The sequence below is a fragment of the Mytilus edulis genome, chromosome 9 (assembly GCF_963676685.1).
Source record: "Mytilus edulis chromosome 9, xbMytEdul2.2, whole genome shotgun sequence".
NCBI lineage: Eukaryota > Metazoa > Mollusca > Bivalvia > Mytilida > Mytilidae > Mytilus > Mytilus edulis.
This window is the reverse complement of record NC_092352.1, coordinates 80,886,946-80,905,823: the sequence shown is the minus strand read 5'-3', so window position 1 is coordinate 80,905,823 and position 18,878 is coordinate 80,886,946. Positions and strand designations below refer to the sequence as shown.

General features: G+C 31.6%; 3 protein-coding genes across 3 annotated transcripts in view; all 3 read left to right on the top strand.

The window, feature by feature from the left end:
• Positions 1 to 2,936, top strand: part of LOC139489165 (protein qui-1-like) — a 40,895-nt gene extending 37,959 nt beyond the window's left edge. Inside the window, exons 23-24 of the mRNA XM_071275331.1 lie at positions 1,827 to 2,695; positions 2,785 to 2,936. Of these exons, the coding sequence (XP_071131432.1) occupies positions 1,827 to 1,964 (138 nt within the window). The 3' untranslated portion in view covers positions 1,965 to 2,695; positions 2,785 to 2,936. The remainder of the gene's footprint in view (positions 1 to 1,826; positions 2,696 to 2,784) is intronic.
• Positions 2,937 to 5,667: 2,731 nt separating this feature from the next.
• Positions 5,668 to 7,582, top strand: LOC139490459 (E3 ubiquitin-protein ligase TRIM45-like). The gene has a single exon (XM_071277242.1). It carries the CDS (start codon positions 5,681 to 5,683, stop codon positions 7,013 to 7,015), a length of 1,335 nt encoding a protein of 444 aa, XP_071133343.1. The 5' UTR covers positions 5,668 to 5,680; the 3' UTR covers positions 7,016 to 7,582.
• A 4,902-nt stretch (positions 7,583 to 12,484) lies between these two features.
• LOC139490208 (transcription intermediary factor 1-beta-like) lies at positions 12,485 to 14,371 on the top strand. The gene has a single exon (XM_071277057.1). It carries the CDS (start codon positions 12,485 to 12,487, stop codon positions 14,369 to 14,371), a length of 1,887 nt encoding a protein of 628 aa, XP_071133158.1.
• Positions 14,372 to 18,878: the final 4,507 nt, after the last annotated feature.

The window sequence follows — 18,878 nt, the reverse complement described above, 5'->3', positions numbered from 1 at the left end:
TGTATAGCATTGATTTGTCTATTACCTTATTATTTTCATTGATAGTTAAGGTGGCTCGGGCCTATTCGAGGTTCTGTCAGAAGTGCCGTATTTTTTGTTATTTTAATCTTTGCAGTGAGGGAATCAAATTGGTCGAAAAAAACAGGGGGTCCTGGATTATTTAAGCTCAAAATATTACTTTTAAACAGGTATGTAAAAGGGACCATTTTTTATGAAGTAATAGGGAAAATAGAGGTGTTGACATATTTTTATCGGAATATCAAGAAAACTGTCTGCGAAAACTGTACACCGATAAAGAAAAAAAATATTTTGCATTAAAACCCAAAATTTGGAGGTGAAATGGTGAAATTAGGTGAAATGTCATTTTGAGCCTTTTGCAGATACACATGATAACGATAATATTTTTTAATTGACAAAAATACCATTATTTAACGTTTTTATTCAATCAAAATATTAAAAACATAATAGTGAATTTACGACACAAACTTTTCGTGTGCATGGTAATTCATGCATGAAATTATGCGCAGTCGAATAGTCCCAACCCCCTTAAGTAATTTCAGGTAATTAGCGATAATACCAGCATGTTACAATCTTTTTGTAGTTTTTGCGGAAATGTATCAAATTTAAATTTATTGCTTATCCATTTCACGGCTGTTTTATTTTCTGTTTATATTACTGGCTTCAGCATAAGGACGGTAACTTCATACATGACTTGTGTTGTTAATGTCTTGCACATTATCACTTAAATCTCACTCAATATACTGTACTGTAAACGTAATCTAAAAAATGTCTAAGTATTACTATGCTATCCAGTTAGCAAACATGAGAGGGGGTTGAGGGGTGGTTAAAAGTGGATATCTAATTTGTGAAATCAACCACTCCTACATTTTTCAACACAGATCTCACAGAAGTCTATTTATGTTGAAGTTGTGCACCTTTTGTTATAAAAATTATTCGACAATTTCTTTTAAATTCTTTCGACTTAGGAATTTTATACAAACAAAAAAGATAAAGGGGGATCTATCCATAAGACAAAATCAATAAATACACAAAAATCACAAAATTTAAAAGTTACAGCTCTTTTGCTGCTGTTCTTCGTTTCACGTCACAGCAAGACCATCAACACAGAGCAAATAAAACTGCCACCTAACTGCAAGTCTAATACGGCCCATAATCACCGGTTTTAGCGGACTTATTTGCAAAATTATTTTGAGAGACTTTAAATATGTGAACAAACAGATAGACAGAAGCACATATTCAAAACAAAGTATTCCCTTCGTATATGTATTTGAAGTAAAAAATGAAATGTTAAGGACCAGTGATAACACATTTTGACTGAAACTTTTAAACTAAAAAAAAATAATTATATGAAAATGGTTTCTAAAATTATCCGATATGAAGTACCTTGATTTGTGTATCCAGAGTGCAGGTAACCAGTACAGTCTGATGTGTCTATAATATAACGGTGTACTGATTTCACCTTCAATAAATGTTTGGAAAGGAACGGGGTCTTAATGAAAGTTTTGTACACAAACTGTCCAGAAAAAAGTTATGATAGCGGGGACTTGTTTAGTGTTATGTTCCATCTACTGCTGTGTTCAATCCTGATCCCTGAAAATTCACAGAAATATCGACAAATATGTTGAATTTGTGCATCTACATTCATTGAATTGTTTGAGGAATTTTAGCGTTTTTATATTTGAAAAATTCAAATATGAAGTATATAGCGCTCTCCATTTAACGTGTTTAAATTAAAGAAGAATTAATTTCTGAATCTGGACAGGTCATATGATAGATCAAAATTATTAATATACTTTTCACTTCAGGTGTCACCAATGAGAGCTCCGCAAAGCAAAAAGAAAGGAAGACGTAAACCGGGCAAAAGTAAACATTATCAATTACTCACCAGGAAAGCTGTGGACAACTCGAATCATAAATTATCATCGGTGTGCTCGATTTTATGATAGCAACTTTTATTGATTATGTTTACTTCATATCATACAAGAAATGAACGCAATGATATAGCACCAATTAAAGTCACCTTAAAGCAGTTTGAAAGAAGGATTGTAAGCTTAAGAAGCGTTTTAACTGCTTTCAAAATATTATCCAATATAGTATCGAATATAAATATAACAGAAATCTAAGATGTTATAAAGCTGTTGCATTACGTGGTTTATAATAAATACAAGATAGTCTGTTAACTAGTTTCCAGGGGAGGGGGGAATCTTCTGAATTTGTTTTTGTTGCTTGTTATTGGATCCTTACATTTATTTTAGGCAAATCGTTAAAACAGAAATTTGTATTGCTAATCATAAAAAAGGTATATTGTCTTAACCATAACCGTTGTGCACGAAACAAAATTTGCCAACACGAAAATTTTATTTGGTTTTGTGATTTTATGAATATAAAAGAGTTAAAGGCATGCGCAGATATGAAAATTAACTTAAAGACATATGGAAACTGCTCTACAATTCAAATTAGACTTAGATTTTGAACAGACATTTACATCCAACCGTTTAGTTTTTTTTTAGGAGAACTGTTTACTGATTATATTTTGTCTGATTGATAGGTAGAAGAGAGAGCACAGATATAACAAAGGGTTATAATGATTCATCGATTTGTTATGATTAAATACGGATTGTGACGAATTGACAAACATTAATCTTCTCTGAACTTATTTAATTAGTTATCAAAGGTACCAGGATTATAACTTAGTACGCCAGACGCGCGTTTCGTCTACATAAGACTCGACCTCGACCTCGACCTACATAAGTTAAAACATAGGTTATGCAAATATGACGTTAATGCAGTACGTTCGGTAAACTTAGGTGGCCGAAATGTTACACGGTACAAGTAGTTTCAAAACCAAGTCCTAGATTTAATTCCGTCCAAATAATAAAGCTTATTTATATTTTATGTACCATTAATTTATATAGAAGAGGGACGAAAGATTATATAGAAGTGCGTTGTAATAAAAAAAAACTAAATAAAAAAGATACAATATTTAAGACTTTTAATTATTAGAAGTCTTAGTTTTTTGTCGAGCCTGCAACTTTTGTTGCAGATAGCTCGACATAGGGATAGTGATCCGGCGCCGTCGCCGGCGTTAGCTAACTTCTTAAAAGCTTTATATTTTAGAAAGTGGAAGACCTGGATGCTTCATACTTTGTATATAGATGCCTCATGTTACGACGTATGTCTAATGTCCTTGACCTCATTTTCATGGTTCAGTGACCACTTGAAAAAAAAAGTTAAGTTTTGTTTGTAATGTTAAATTCTCTCTGATTATAAGTAATAGGATAATTATATTTGGTATGTGCGTACCTTGCAAGGTCCTCATGCCCATCAGACAGTTTTCACTCGACCTCGACCTCATTTCATGGATCAGTGAACAAGGTTAAGTTTTGGTGGTCAAGTCCATATCTCAGATACAATAAGCAAAAGGTCTAGTATATTCGGTATACGATGTATTTGCTGTAAGGTGTACATGTCCAACTGGCAGGTGTCATTTGACCTTGACCTCATTTTCATGGTTCAGTTGTTATAGTTAAGTTTTTGTGTTTTGGTCTATTTATCTAAAACTATTTGCCATAGGTCAACTATATTTGGTGTATGGAAATATTTTATGATCTATACGTCAGTCGCGTAGGTTTTATTTGACATTGATCTCATTTTCACGGTTCATTGCTCAGTGTTAAGTTTTTGTGTTTTGGTCTATTTTCCTTAAACTACAATGTATAAGCAATAGGTCAACTATATTTGTTGTATGGAAGAATTGTATTAATGTCTGCGTTGCATGGTTCATCTGACCTTGATCTCATTTTAATGGTTCACTGGTCAATGTTTAGTCATCTTGGTTAATGTTAAGGTGGTACATAACACTACAGGGAGATAACTCTGTAAAATCAGCTAAACGTTTTAATTACGTTGTGTTGTTAAGGGAATATTAAGATTCTCAATGATCAAAATTGGTGTTTGTCAAACTGCTATATAACCAGTGTAACTTTTCTGATAAATTGGTTGGTTCAATTTTTTGAAATTTTCATATTTTTGTCAAAGGGTAAAAGTAAATACTTTGTCAAAATTTTATGAAACTTAAACGAGCCAAATTAATTTTAGTGAAAGTGTTGGGTACCACCTTAAGTTTATAAAACAGTCGTAATAAAGTTTTATATTTAGGATTATCAACATAATATCAATGATTAGTAAAGAGTGCAAGACATTTCAGCGTGTGCACTCTTGTGATATTTAGTCGGGTATGTAGTCATAGATAGAACGAACACTATATAAAATAAACAGAAATGAATAAATAATTTCATTGCCGGAAATGAAACATGAACAGCCAAAGAATATAAGCAAAAACTCATTAGAGATACCAGTTTTATAATTTTGTACGACAGACGAGCGGGTTTGCCTATGTAAAATCCATCAGTGACGCTGATCAAAAAAGATTAAATGCAAAATATTGTACAAAGTTGAAGAACAGATCTTAGCCATTCCTTTACTTTTTTTCAGATATACCAAGATAAAAAGAAATGTTATTGTTGCCTTCGGGAAATTGTTTACCAGACCCCTTGGTTCTCGTTCATAAAAGTTTACACTTTATTATGTCTGTTTATTTTGTTCATACATCGTTATTAATATAATGGAATTTGATGTGAGAGGTTAAGCTAACTATAAATCCAGGTTTCATCCACCATTTTCTACATAAGAAAATGTCTGTACCAAGGAATTTAACAGTTGTAATCTATTCGTTTGATGTGTATGAGCTTTTGATTTTGCCTTTCATTAGGGATTTTCCGTTTTGAATTTTCCTCGGAGTCCAGTATTTTTTGTGTTTTTAAATTTTATTGTCGTGCTCGGAATTTTTATGACTGCAATGTCTTAATGTCAATGTAGGACCTTCAACAATAAAACAAAACCCATATTATGAAGTTAACTATAAAATGTCAAGACATGACACAAATGAATGTAAAACCATTCAAACAAGACACCTAATGGGTTAATAGTTATCAAAGGTACCAGGATTATAATTTAGTACGCCAGACGCGCGTTTCGTCTACATCAGACTCATCAGTGACGCTCATATCAAAATATTTATAAAGCCAAACAAGTACAAAGTTGAAGAGCATTGAGGATCCAAAATTCCAAAAAGTTGTGCCAAATACATCTAAGGTAGTCTATGCCTGGGTTAATTTATGAAACAAAACAATTTAAAAAAATCAAACAAATTTTAAAACAAATTCAACAAATATGATAAACTTCGATCAAAGAAAACCAATGAAATACAGGTTTCTGACTTGTAGCGGGTACAAACTACATGATAGTTGTCATATTAACAAGTCTGCAATCTATCTTATATTTTGATTTAGGGCAGTAATATCAAAAACTGTGTAGGTTTGGTTTGCGCTCAAAACTTTTTCAAATGTACTGATAAGACAAAGTTTAAAAAACAAGTATAAGTTTTAAAGAAGAAGATCTAATAAATTTTACTAAACAAACATCAATAAAATACTTCAACATTGATTAATATATTATTGATTGTTAATAAGACGATACTTGTATCACGTTTTCAACATTACACTTCAAATCTAAATGGTTGTTATTGGCATTGAACTTTAAACACATGATGACGTGAGCCCTTATACTTCCTTGTCGGACGTATTTTATAATATCGAACATGGCGGAAGGATGTGATTCGAAATGTGGAATATGTTTGTCTTTTGTTTTCACAGAACCTAAACTTTTAAATTGTTATCACACTTTCTGTTTGCCATGTCTTCAGAAACTGGATATCAAAGACAATAAGATAATCTGTCCATTATGTAAGACAACCATTTCTTTACCAGACGAAGGAGTAAGTGGTCTAAAACCTTATCCATATAAATTAAAATATGTGAAAGTAAACAATGAGGTTATGGATGCATGCGACTTATGCGATGATCAAAACTTTGCGGTGTCAAAATGTTTGGACTGCAAAACCAATTTATGCAGCAATTGTCGCGATTATCACGGAAAATTGAAAACATCAAAGAATCATGTGATTCGGTCGTTGAAAATTCTTAAATCAGAGAAACTAGATCAAACTGAAGCAACTGTCAAGACAAAATGTAAAGAGCATAGCAAGGAACTTACCTTATTCTGTAGACCGTGTAATACTTTATTGTGTTTTGATTGTTCAGAAGAAATTCATCCTTGTCATCAAGTTGAAAACTTATCTTCAATACTTCAAAATAAAAAGGAAATGTTGTTAGTCCGAATCGCTAGTTTCAAAGCCAGAATATCGTTTCTACAAAATACTGCTGAAATGGTTAAACTAAAAGAAGATAACTATAACAAACACTGTCTCGTTCTGAAACACAATGTGAAAGAACGTGCCACCAATTTGAAAGATCGGTTTTGTAGTGCTGTCGATGAGCTTACAAATAAAAATTTAGATATTATTGACGATATAAAGAAGAAAGATATAGAAAAACTTGACAAGTACATGAATCAAATCGAAACTGACAAAATTTCGTTATCAGGACTTATAATGACAACAGAGAATTACGTTAATCAATCATCAGATACACACTTCCTTGAAGAGTTTTCTGTCATTGGAAAACGTCTTGATGAAACCTTGCGTAAATCCGTAAATATCTTTCCGTCCATTCACAATTTGAATTATGAATGGGATGATGTCAGTTCAGTTGTTATAGAAAAAATATTTGGAGAGATAACTGCCACAGAAAAGGAAAAAGAGGTAAAACCAATGTATCCACATTTACCTGTACCTGAACTTAGTCTCTTACCTGCGCATAAAGTAGTAAAACGGTCCGAGTTTGTAGTTTCGAATGAAGTTCTAGACATTATTCCAACAAATAATGACAATGCATGGTTATTAACTGCAGGTATGGCTTGTAGGTATAGTAGTAAGGGTATAAAAGACGAGAGCATTGATACTCATGCTGACATTAAACATTTTGTTCATAAATCTGCATCTAGAGTTTGTTTTGGTATGAGAATTCTGTTGTGAAGAATAATAAATCAATTTATTCTCGTTTCTGCACTGTTCCATTTAGAAATGGATTACTGTGTTGCCTCAGTAGGAATGGTAATCTGTTTGTGTATAGTCCAACTGAAAAAATATTCTACGAGTTAAAAGATACAGAATATTCAAGTGCATGTATTCAGAACAAATTTGAACTAAAAGATCCAAACAACATATTACAACAAGGTAGCACATTTACCGGCGAAAGAATAGTTATGAAGCAATTGCGAAATTTCAACTTTGTTATATCTTTTAGCAAAGATGTAATTGTTTTTGCTGACAAAAACTTCATAGTTCTCGATTCATTTCAGAAGCCGTATGCCCTTTTTAAATCTTTAGCCACAGATAACTATGGAAATACTCTCGTGGCGGACTACGTAAGTGATATGATTTATGTTATATCTGAAAATCGTGTTTTTAAGCAAACATTGATGAATAAAAGCTATGGTGTAAATAATACAATCAACATGATAATAGATGAATGTGGATATATGTGGCTGGTTGGAGCATCAAAATGTATTAGGGTGTTTTCTTATCAATGAATAATGCGCATGTGAGGCTTTTCTTTATTTGATATTAATCGATTTTGTTTTCGAGAAACCAAAATCAAAATTGTTTTTGCACACCTTAATAGCAACTAATCCTTGTGATATTTGATATATCATGCTTTTCATCTTTTCATCATGACAAAATCTTTCAAACGATTTCAATCTTGCTTTGTGTATTAAGATGTTGATCAATAAATTCTGATATTCAGATTCCGTTTTACTTAATATACCAGTTCTCTTCTTGTCAATTCTGGGAATATAGCTACGTTTCTGTACAACATCATAATTTTTAAATGAACTATTGGAGTTAAAACTTAACGATGTCAAAGTGGTAACTATTTTTTGGGATACTTTTCTGAAAATATAAGACCAAATAGGTAAAATGAAAACAAAATACAAATGTTATATATATAAAACAAAATCTGGTGATATATTTGAATTGATGATTAGCTCATCTGAATTCGTGGGAAAAGAGGTGGGTGTACTTTTCCGTAATGTAGTCCAGATCATAGCAAATTAAACGGGTTAGTTGTTCTTATAGCAGTTTAAATATTTTGGACTTTGTAATTAACGATAGAGTTAATAGATCGACTTTGATTGGTTTGTGCTTCGTTCACCTGAAATACCAAAAACATATATATCTCAAAATTACCTGTTATCATAATAAACATTTATTACATGTTATATGGACTTCAATCAAATGACGGTGGTTATAGTAGAGTTTCAACGGCCCTGCAAAACATTTCCATATAAAATTAAGAAGGTGTGGTATGATGGTGAATACGACAACTCTCCCCAAGAGACATAATGCCAGAGAAACAAACAACTATAGATCAACGTACGGCCTTCAACATTGGGTAAAACCCATATCGCATAGTCGGCTATATAAAACCCCGAAATGACAAAGGTACAACATATGAACAAACTATAAAAATCAATTGAAAGGATTAACTCATCAGATCGATGTACAGCAATTATCAGTAAAAATTTAACGATAGTGATAAAAATAAATCTGTAGTACTTAAATTGTCAGTACAAATCAAGAACTGTAAAATACAGTTACCTAAATATTACAATAAATTTAAAGTAACAAAATAGTACTGGTTATTAAAAGTAGATTTCCAGTACCACAAATGTTTGTTGCAGAAATAGTTTTGCGTATTAAAATTTAGTCTGGTATCTTTTCATGAGGTTTATCCATAAGCTGCATATATAGCTGGTAGTGGTACATTAAAATTCAATATATGGAATCTTGAATGCTAATCATTTATTTGTTTGTTTGTCGTATAGATTGGTTTTTAACTTTCTGTCGATTTGTAAATCAAGGTATCTTGACGTTTATGACTGTAACTTTAATATATTTTATTCGGTGATTAGTAACGAAAATTTCAAAATTGAAGATTACCGTGATGAAAAAAATGTTGTTTTATCAATGTCAATATCAAAAGTGGTGAAAGTTATCAGATATGATATATTATATTGTAAATCTACATAAATTGATATTATCGTCAACGAGATTTCTTCTCTACGTTAATTTATTTCTTATTTATCTTGTAGACAAATAAGTACGGATATTGTATATGTTTAATGTTTTGACATGTTTGATTTAAACTATGGATAAAGATCACATATTTGTTGATTAAAAAAAACGGAAAACTGTTATGGTTTAGAGAAAATATTCATAAATTTCTAGAGTAACTGATTAATGTGCAAATTTTAGCTTTAAACTTAATAGAAATTATATCACTTGTAATGTTGTTCGTAGTGACTAAATATATGTATGACATGTATAATAAGAATTATTTTCAGCATGATATTCTGTGTAAATATACCTTACAAATGTAACAGATATACCACTGACTTTTCCCACCTATAAACACACGAACATGAAGAATGTTCTGATGTGTTACACCAGTTTGGTTTTATTTTTATGATCAATGCCAAATAACAAATCTTCAATCTGAGCAGTGCAGTATTGTCGACTATGCAATAGACTTGTACGATTCTTATATCTCTGACCAAAGAAAAACGCCAAATCGACTGCTTTTTTTTACTTAAAAAAAACAATTAATTCTCAAACACATTTTGAAATATCCACACATCTAATTAGATATTGAATATATTTGATATAGAGAAGAGTTCACCTTTTCCAAGATACTACAATAATATATCAAATTTTATTAAGATCTCTCTGAATTGACGAAAAATATATTTTATTTTGCTAAATTCAGCTTGAAATGTGTTATGTATCGAGATAAAGCAGGAGTCTCACAAGATTTTTAAACTTATTTATTTAAGACTACGTTTTGCCTGTGTTTGACTTGAGAAAGACACATATTTGATTTAAGTTTCGTCAATTATTCCCAAAAAGATTATTTGTTTTTGAAATATATCATAAAAAATATTGTATTGACAAAAATAGAAATATTTTTCTTGATAGAAATTCTCAGTTATGCTAAAAAAAAACCGGACCACTCCAAAATAAAACAATTTCAGCTGACCAGTCTCAATTAATCGTATTCATCCCTGGTCTAAATGTCTTCTGTAGAAGTCTATTATGTCAAGGAACCAACAAAGGAATGCTATTTGAACGAAATGTCCTACCTGTATGTTATCACATGCGAGTGACGCACATTGGGAGAACACAACCATTTTCCTTAAACGAAAAAACATAGGTATGTAGGTAGATGTTGTAGTTTAATCACACATTACATTATTGTTAAACGTGTGTTGCACATCATACAACGTTCGATTAATTATGCAGAATCAATGATGACTATTCTAGACATAGAGGTTTTGTTAGTAATTTACATTGTAGACAATTATAAATAAACGATTTTAATCCCTGAAGACTAAGTGGCAAAGGCAATTTTTGTTATCAGTTGGCAATCATATAACTAATGATTGTTATTAAGAAACGATATTAAACTGTAATTTTTCACACATTCTACATCATCCACTCTTTTATTATCAAAACTGCCCAAATACCTTTTTAAATTCTTGTCTGACTGTGTTGATAAAATCTATAAGTATAGATTTTTGACACATTTTAGTATTTTGGACTATCTAACGGTTCCCTTTGTTCTGAAGGTAATGGCGCAAACAACTGTAGTTTCATTTTGATTTCATATTTGCAAAGTTTGTTTTTGTCGTTTAGTGAAAGAACATCATCTATATAGCGGAAAGTAGAGTTAAAGGATATTGCTAACTTCTTATCTTTCTTCCTAAGAAGTTCCTGCATGAAGTCAGCCTCATAATAATAAAGAAACAAGTCGGCGAGTAGAGGGGCACAGTTTGTTCCCATTGGAATGCCGACAGTCTGTTGAAAAACACGTCCTCCGAACGTAACAAATATGTTGTCAATCAAGAAATCAAGCATCTTGATAATATCAGTTTCAGAGAATTTTTTGTTTGAATCAGAGTGATTCTTTACAAAGTAGGATTTATCCCTCCCTAAGACAAGATACTTGTATCTACGTTGGCCATTCTTTTTTATGAAGCAAAGTAATATCAACTCTTTCAATGTGTCTTTTAGTTTGGAATGTGGAATACTTGTGTACAGGGTAGAAAAGTCAAGTGTTTTAATACTGTTACAAGATGAAAGAGAGTTAGATTGTATGTACTCTAAAAGATCTTTTGAATTTTTAAGTATCCACATCTGATTCACGCCACCTCTAGAATAGGCAGTTTCACAATAACTTTGAAGCCCGTCTTTGATTGCTGATAAAATAGATGTTAATAATTTAGAAAGAGGTTTCGTGGAGCACTTGGAAGACCCAGCAATATACCGTTGTTTGTAAGGACACTTATGTAGTTTAGGTATCCAATAGAGTGATGGAAGATCCAGTTCTTCATCTTTGGTTGAAATTCCAAAGGAACATAGAACAGACCTATGATTATCCAGGATTTCCTCTTTGGTAAGTGTCGTGAGGGTATATGTTGAGTTACCAAGTGAATTGTCAATACCTAATTCGTTTATCAAGCAGTTGATGTAGTGACTTTTACACACAAAAACGATGTTATTTGGGGCTTTATCTGCAGGGACAACAACATATTTGTCATGGAGGTCGGATAGGTGTTTTGCAACATTTGGGTCTTTAAAGATTGACGTAGCATGGTTATTGATGGACCCATTCAGTTTCTTAATTCTGATTTGTATCAACGACCTCACTGCCTTAATCCATTCGGAAAGAGTGTCTACGTCTTCCTTCTCGCGCTTAGCCCATTGCCTGGCATAATCCTCGACTGAATCCATCAAAATTTTAAAGTTGTATTTCCAATTGATGGATTTAGGCTCACGATATTTGGGACCTTTCGATAACACATTTATATAAACTTTTCATATCTGCCCTCTCAGCACCAATTCGAAAAATATGGAGTTTACGTTTTTTTAATGCTATTATCATACAGTAAAAATCATATGTTATTTAGTCTAAGTATATGATAAATATATTTATAGTCAGATAAGTTGACAGATTACTTTATTTTTATCATTTAGACCGCTTGTATCAGATATTTTCTGTGCATGTAGCAAACTATATCTAGCAATCGAAATTACAAAATTCTCAATACAAACACCCATTTTCACTAAAACAAATTACCTATCTCGAACGTACGGAAATCTTTATTTCCAACATATCTGGTGACGGTAATTCACGATATATGATGTTAGGGAAAATGTCGATATGTCACTGTGTCAGATACTTTAACAAACAAAATTTTTAAACAATAAGAGTGCTAGATTTATAAGTAGAAATAATCCTTTTACTAAACAAATTATAAACGATAATTATATTACGTATTCAACATTTATAATTGATATGCGTGGCTGTTGCTATGCATTGATTTCTATACATAGCGTTAGCTTTAATAACTTCCTTGTCCAACGAACCGCACAATATCAAGAATGGCGGAAGGCTGTAATTCCAAGTGTGGAATATGTAAGTCTTGTTTTATAGAACCTAAACTTTTAGACTGTTATCATACTTTCTGCTCACCGTGCCTTCAGAAACTTGATGTGAGAGATAGTAAAATAGTTTGTCCGTTATGTAAAACAAATATATCTTTACCGGATAATGGAGTTAGTGGTCTTAAACCTTATCCGTTCAAATTGGAATATTTGACGGAACCAAATGCAGTTATGGATTCATGCGAGTTATGTGATGAACAAAATGTTGCAATGGCAACATGTTTGGAATGTAAAATCAAGTTATGCAGTAATTGTCGAAATTACCATGGAAAATTGAAAGCATCCAAGAATCATACAGTTGAACCCCTGAAAAAGCTTAAATCAGAGGAGGTTGATCAGTCTGGAGCTAATAATAAGAACAAATGCAAAGACCATGGCAAGGAATTTTCCTTCTTCTGTAAACCATGTAATTGTTTATTGTGCATCGAATGTTCAGAAGATTACCATCGGCGTCATCAATTTAAAAAATTATCTTCTTTGCTTCAAACTAAAAAGGAAAAGTTGTTAGTCAGAATCGCTAGCTTCAAATCTAGAATTTCATTTCTACACAATACTGCTGAAATTGTAAGATTAAAAGAAATTAACTATGATAAACACTGTCTCGTATTAAAACAGGATGTAAACGAACGTGCTGCGAGTTTGAAAGATCGGTTTTGTAGTACTGTCGAAGAAATTAAAAATAAAAACTTAGATACTATTGACAATATAAAGACGGAAGATATAAAAGAACTTAAAATTTTCAGAAGCGAAATCGAAACAGGAAAAATGTCCTTATTGGGACTTGTCATGATAACAGAGGATTTCGTTAATAATTCGTCAGATGCAAACTTCCTTAACGAGTTTCCGGTCATCGGAAAACATCTTGATAACGTCTTGGATACATCTGCAAATGTTTTCCCTCCCACTCACGATTTGAATTTTGAATGGAATGATGTCACTGAAGATGTTATAGAAGAAATATTTGGAAAGGTTACTGCTAGAGCAAAGAATAACGAAACAACGCCAAATTACCCACAATTGTCTATGCCTGATCTAGGTCTTGCATGTAAATCGTTGATTACATCAAAAAAAATATTCGAATTCAAGCTTGAGAACAATATACAAGACATTGTTCCAGCTGAAAATGACAATGCCTGGATATTAACCGATGACACTATTTGTAATTATAGTTGCAAAGGAATATTCAAGACAAATAATTATACACTTCCTTATTCAAGATTCCCAAAACGTACTATTAGGAAATCTGCCAATGATATATGGATTTGGTCTGAAGGTTCGATTTTTGATATAAAAGAATCAAAACATAAAAAACGCTACGAAGTTCCATTTAAAAATTGCGAGTTTTGTTGTGTAGTTAGCAATGGCAATTTGCTTGTTTTAAACGAAAAAGATGACAGACTTTATGAGTTATCAGAGAAAGACGGTGTCTTCAATAATGTTGAAGTTGCAGATTCTATCAAAAACAAGTATAATATATGGTCTACTAGAAATGTAACTATTAAACAAACAAACAATTCGAATTTTGTAATTTCTTTCTGCAGAGATTTCGTTCATTTTACTGATAAACATTTTAAGGTTCTTAAAACTTTTACGAAAAATAAAGCAGAGTTTAAAGCTATCGCTTCGGATAATCATGGAAATGTTTTTCTAGCTGACAGCAAAAATGGAATTGTCTATATGTTATTCGATAACGGCAATTTTCAACAAAATTTGTTGAGTCAAAATGACGATGTTTGTAATACTACCAACATGATAGTAGATGAATGTGGAAATTTGTGGCTTGTTGGATCTTCCAAATCGATACAAGTGTTTGCGTACCAGTGATAAATACGGTTGAGGTTTAAGTAAAATCAGACTAAATTAAATGTATTTCTTAAAGGGCCTATACATAGCATATATAAATCAATACAAAGCACAAAGTTAATAAAATATTCACTAGAACTACAAATGTAATTTAACATACTACTGATTGTTAATGATTAAAAATGACTGATAGAAATATGATTAAAAACTTATATATATATATACATAAAAGTAGAAAGCCAGTACAAAGAGGAATAACTCTATTTGTTTACCAACTAGTGTCTTTTTCTTCCCTATTAAGCTGAGCATATAATGAATTGTTTTTATAGATATAGAAAGATGTGGCATGAGTGTCAATGAGACATCTCTCCGTCCAAGTAACAATTTATCAAAGTAAACAATTATAGGTAAAGGTAATCACGGATCCCTGGCTCACACCGAACAGAAATCTACAAAGCCCCCCCCCCCCCCAACAAAACCCATTCAAACGGGAAAACCGACGGTCTAATCTATATAAAAACGAGAAACAAGTATGAACTACATAAACAGACTACAACTACTGTACATCATATTTCTGACTTAGGACAGGTGCAAACATTTGCAGCGGGATTAAACGTTTTAATGGTACGAAACCTTCTCCCTTTTCTGAAACAGTATAACATCACAACATAGAAAGACACACTCTGAAATATCAATTAGGATGCTTAACTCACTCCGTTTATATATACTTCACAGTTGTTAATGTCTAGCTGTGTCATGTTGGTCTCTTGTGGACAGTTTTCTCATTGGCAATCATACCACATCTTTTTTATATATTCGTCTAAATATCAGCCCAATAATGTTAGATCTGTAAACTTTCGGAAGCAATTTTTTTTTCTTTCTTGGCCGGGATTTGAACTCATACTACTGAAATATCGTAGCACCATTTTTTCTCTGTATTTAAAGGGGCACTAGCTACGAGAGATATAAAACTCGATAGTCAATTAGATGCATTGCGTCAAGACTCATATACATACGAAATGAAGTTACATATGCTCGAGCCTATGACCTGTAAATTGTTTATTTTAGACGTTTTATAATATGGATAACTGTTTTACATTGTCTTAAATGAAATATGAGAATTTGAGTGAAATCGGTGAACATGAATTTGACAGCTAGTGCCCCTTTGAATTGTTTTTGTTAATCTTGTATTTTTGAAATTTGAATTAGTTTTGTACATAGAATTTGAACGATTAAATCAATAGGCAGTTGTTGTTTTTATTTATATAAAGTGTCGGTTTCGTTACAATTTGTGGGTAAACTTTTGAATAATCGGTATGAGTACCAATATTCCTGTTTTACCTTTTTTACTGACGATCGTTTTCAAAGTTTATACTTTCTGTCTAACAAAAATGCTATACTTTGTCAGAATCTGCACTTAACGGTAATACTTCCATAGTATGAGCTAGTCGAGCTGATGCAGAAAAAAAAAGATGAAGGCTTGCAAAAATATATATCATGACTTAGTAGGAGTTTTATCATCCTCCTGGTGATGATTGATCCAGAAAAGCGCTTCGAATGCTCGAAATTGATAGTATTAATTTCATTTACTAGCACTGAGTCGGTAACATTGCTAGTTGACTCTTCGTCTGATGGAATCATCATCTCAGTAGTCAGTTAATACGTACTACTGACATGATTTCTTACAAACTTTCTTAGATTTTCTATTTAAGGAATGACTGTAATATTTTTTCTGTCTATGATTGATTGATTGATTATTGTTTGCTTTACCCTGCATTAGCACAAAAAGGCCATATCGCGGCGAGAGCTAATTCCAATATTTTTTTTAATCAGACAAAAGGTCCTTCAATTAACTAAAATTCTAGACTAAAGCAAATTTATTATTTTCAAATAAATATCAACAGTAAGATAACGTGATGAAAATTAAATCATTTTAGGTAATAGTAAAAAAAATTATATTTTATAATATATTCCAACTTCTTTTAAGAATAACACATTATTTAGTAATCGGAACACTCTTTTCTGTCTAGAGGAAGAAATAACATAAAAATGTGGTGCACACTGAATAACCCGCATTGTGGGTTAATTTAAAGTGTGCACCACATTTTTTGTTATTTCGAATAGATAGAAAAAAAATTATAGTCATTTCTTAGTAATTTAATTGTAAATTCCATTTACGTTGATGACGTCACGGTCACATCGCAAAATTTTGTCTATGAGCTGATAAACAAAACAACGTCAGTCAATCAGAAGACGCGACCAAAATATGTCTAAATTAAAAACTAAATAGAATCATGTAAGAAATAAAATCGTCAATCAGCCTATTTTTTATCGTCTAAAAGAAAGTGTACATTGTATCGTCTGCACCAAAAAATACCGTTAACGTCAATTGGCAATAATTTTTACCGTTATAAATTCGCCATGAAGGTCCCTCATTACGACCCGCCTGATAGGCGACTGAAATATAGATTCCACAACTGCAAGAAGTGTATTAATCTGTTTTAATTAATTTAATTGCATTTTCAGACGCGCGTTTCGCCCTGCGCGTTTCGTCTACATAAGACTTATCATAATGCAGTGACGCTAAGATAAAAAAAAAAAAAAGCCAAACAAGTATAAAGTTGAAGAGCATTGAGGACCCAACAATTCCCAAAAGTTGGTTGTGCCAGGAACATGTATATATATATACATATACTATTCCAAGGTTGTGCCAAATATGAGTATGCCTTGGATCCTCAATCATACTTTTGTAAACAGTAAAATTTCTTATAATGACCAAAAAGTGAGGATTTCAATTTTAAAAAATGAAGAAAGTTGACTATTTTTGACAAGGATACTCTACAAACTATTGATTTACAATGTATCATATAATGTCTCTGATTTTGTTGACAAAGATTATAGAATGATATGAGATCAAAGTAAGTAAGTAAGTAAGTAAGTAATTTTTATTGGTTTGGAATCCAAAATTACAGGATTGATACCAAGACAATACACATGATTGGTTATACACAAACATACAAACATATATAGCATACCAAATTCATAAACTTTGTATATATGTATACATATATATATAGGAGGAGGTAGTACCACAAATTTATTAAGTACTAAATAAAGCATTTCTAGAAATGTACATGTCGCTTATAAATTTAACAATATTTCTAATTTTATCAGTCTCACCACACGTATACAAAAATTTAAACCTTGCTTCATTTGTCATATTTACAAAAGATGGAACTATTTCACTAATTTTGGAAAACAATTGGTCTCTAATTATATTTAGTTTTGTACGTTTTAAAGTGAAATGAAATTCATCTTCAACTTCTGAGAGATACAAAGGACAAATTACTTCTTCTAAAGGGGTTTTAGTGTGACGCCCTTTTCAATTCTAAGAACACTATTACTGATGCGAATTTTAGCAAAATGCCCTATTACTTTTCTGTCTGTATTTAACAATAAATAGGTTTCCAATTTATAATTTTCTTTAACCTGTCTATATGTTCTCAGCTCATTACCGTGTACTGATTTATTATCACAAAATATATTGTCTTTCCAATAATTAAGATATCTATCATTAAATTTGGTAAGAAATGCATAAAATAAACGCCTTTTTGAAATAGTATCATGATTTTCCCAACTTGACATGTGAAAAATGTAATGTAGCATGTAACTGTTCAATCTTTTTAGCAAATCCATTGGTTAATTGCAGGTTTGAACAATATACATCTTTAAGTAAACAATTGTTATCAGATTTTATTACATGCAACCGCGCAGAAGCCAATTGACAGTTTTAAAGCTTCAGCTAGTACTGCTAAATTGACAGATGAAGTATTTATTCCAATTAAAGTTTTTGCAAATTTAATCTGACCTTTGATGGTAGCCAATGACCATCATTTGACTCTAGATTTGTAATATCTTTTATCATATTAAGAGAACAAACTTCACTACAATAAAAAGTATAGGTTTAACACAAGCATCCAAAAGTTTTATGTGAGGTAATACATTAATATCTTCAGAAAATAACAGTTTTCTGTACAAAATGTAGCTTTTGAGGTTTTTTTTACAAAGAAGTCTCACTGCTGCTGTAAAACTACCAGATGGTTTAAACAGTATACCCAAATAGTTATATTCTGTACAGTGTTCCAAAATATTATCACTAAAAACAAACTTGTCTTTTGTAAGTTTTTAACCTGATTTGTTAAAAATCATAATTTTGGTTTTGTCAAGATTTACTGTTAAATCCCACTAACTGGTACAATATAAACTAAGCTTGTCAAGGCATTTTTGTAAGCCATAAATTAGCAGATTCAGAAATAAGGACTAAATCATCAGCGTATAACAGACATGATATATCATTATCATTTAACTTGGGTGGTTCACATGTGGAGTCAAAAATAGATGGCAAATCATTAATATATAAAGAAAATAATGTAGAGCTTAAAATACAACCTTGTTTTATCCCAACTGAAGCATTACAAAAATCAGTGAATACCTTCCGAAATCTTTATCAAGTACAAAACCTCTTTAT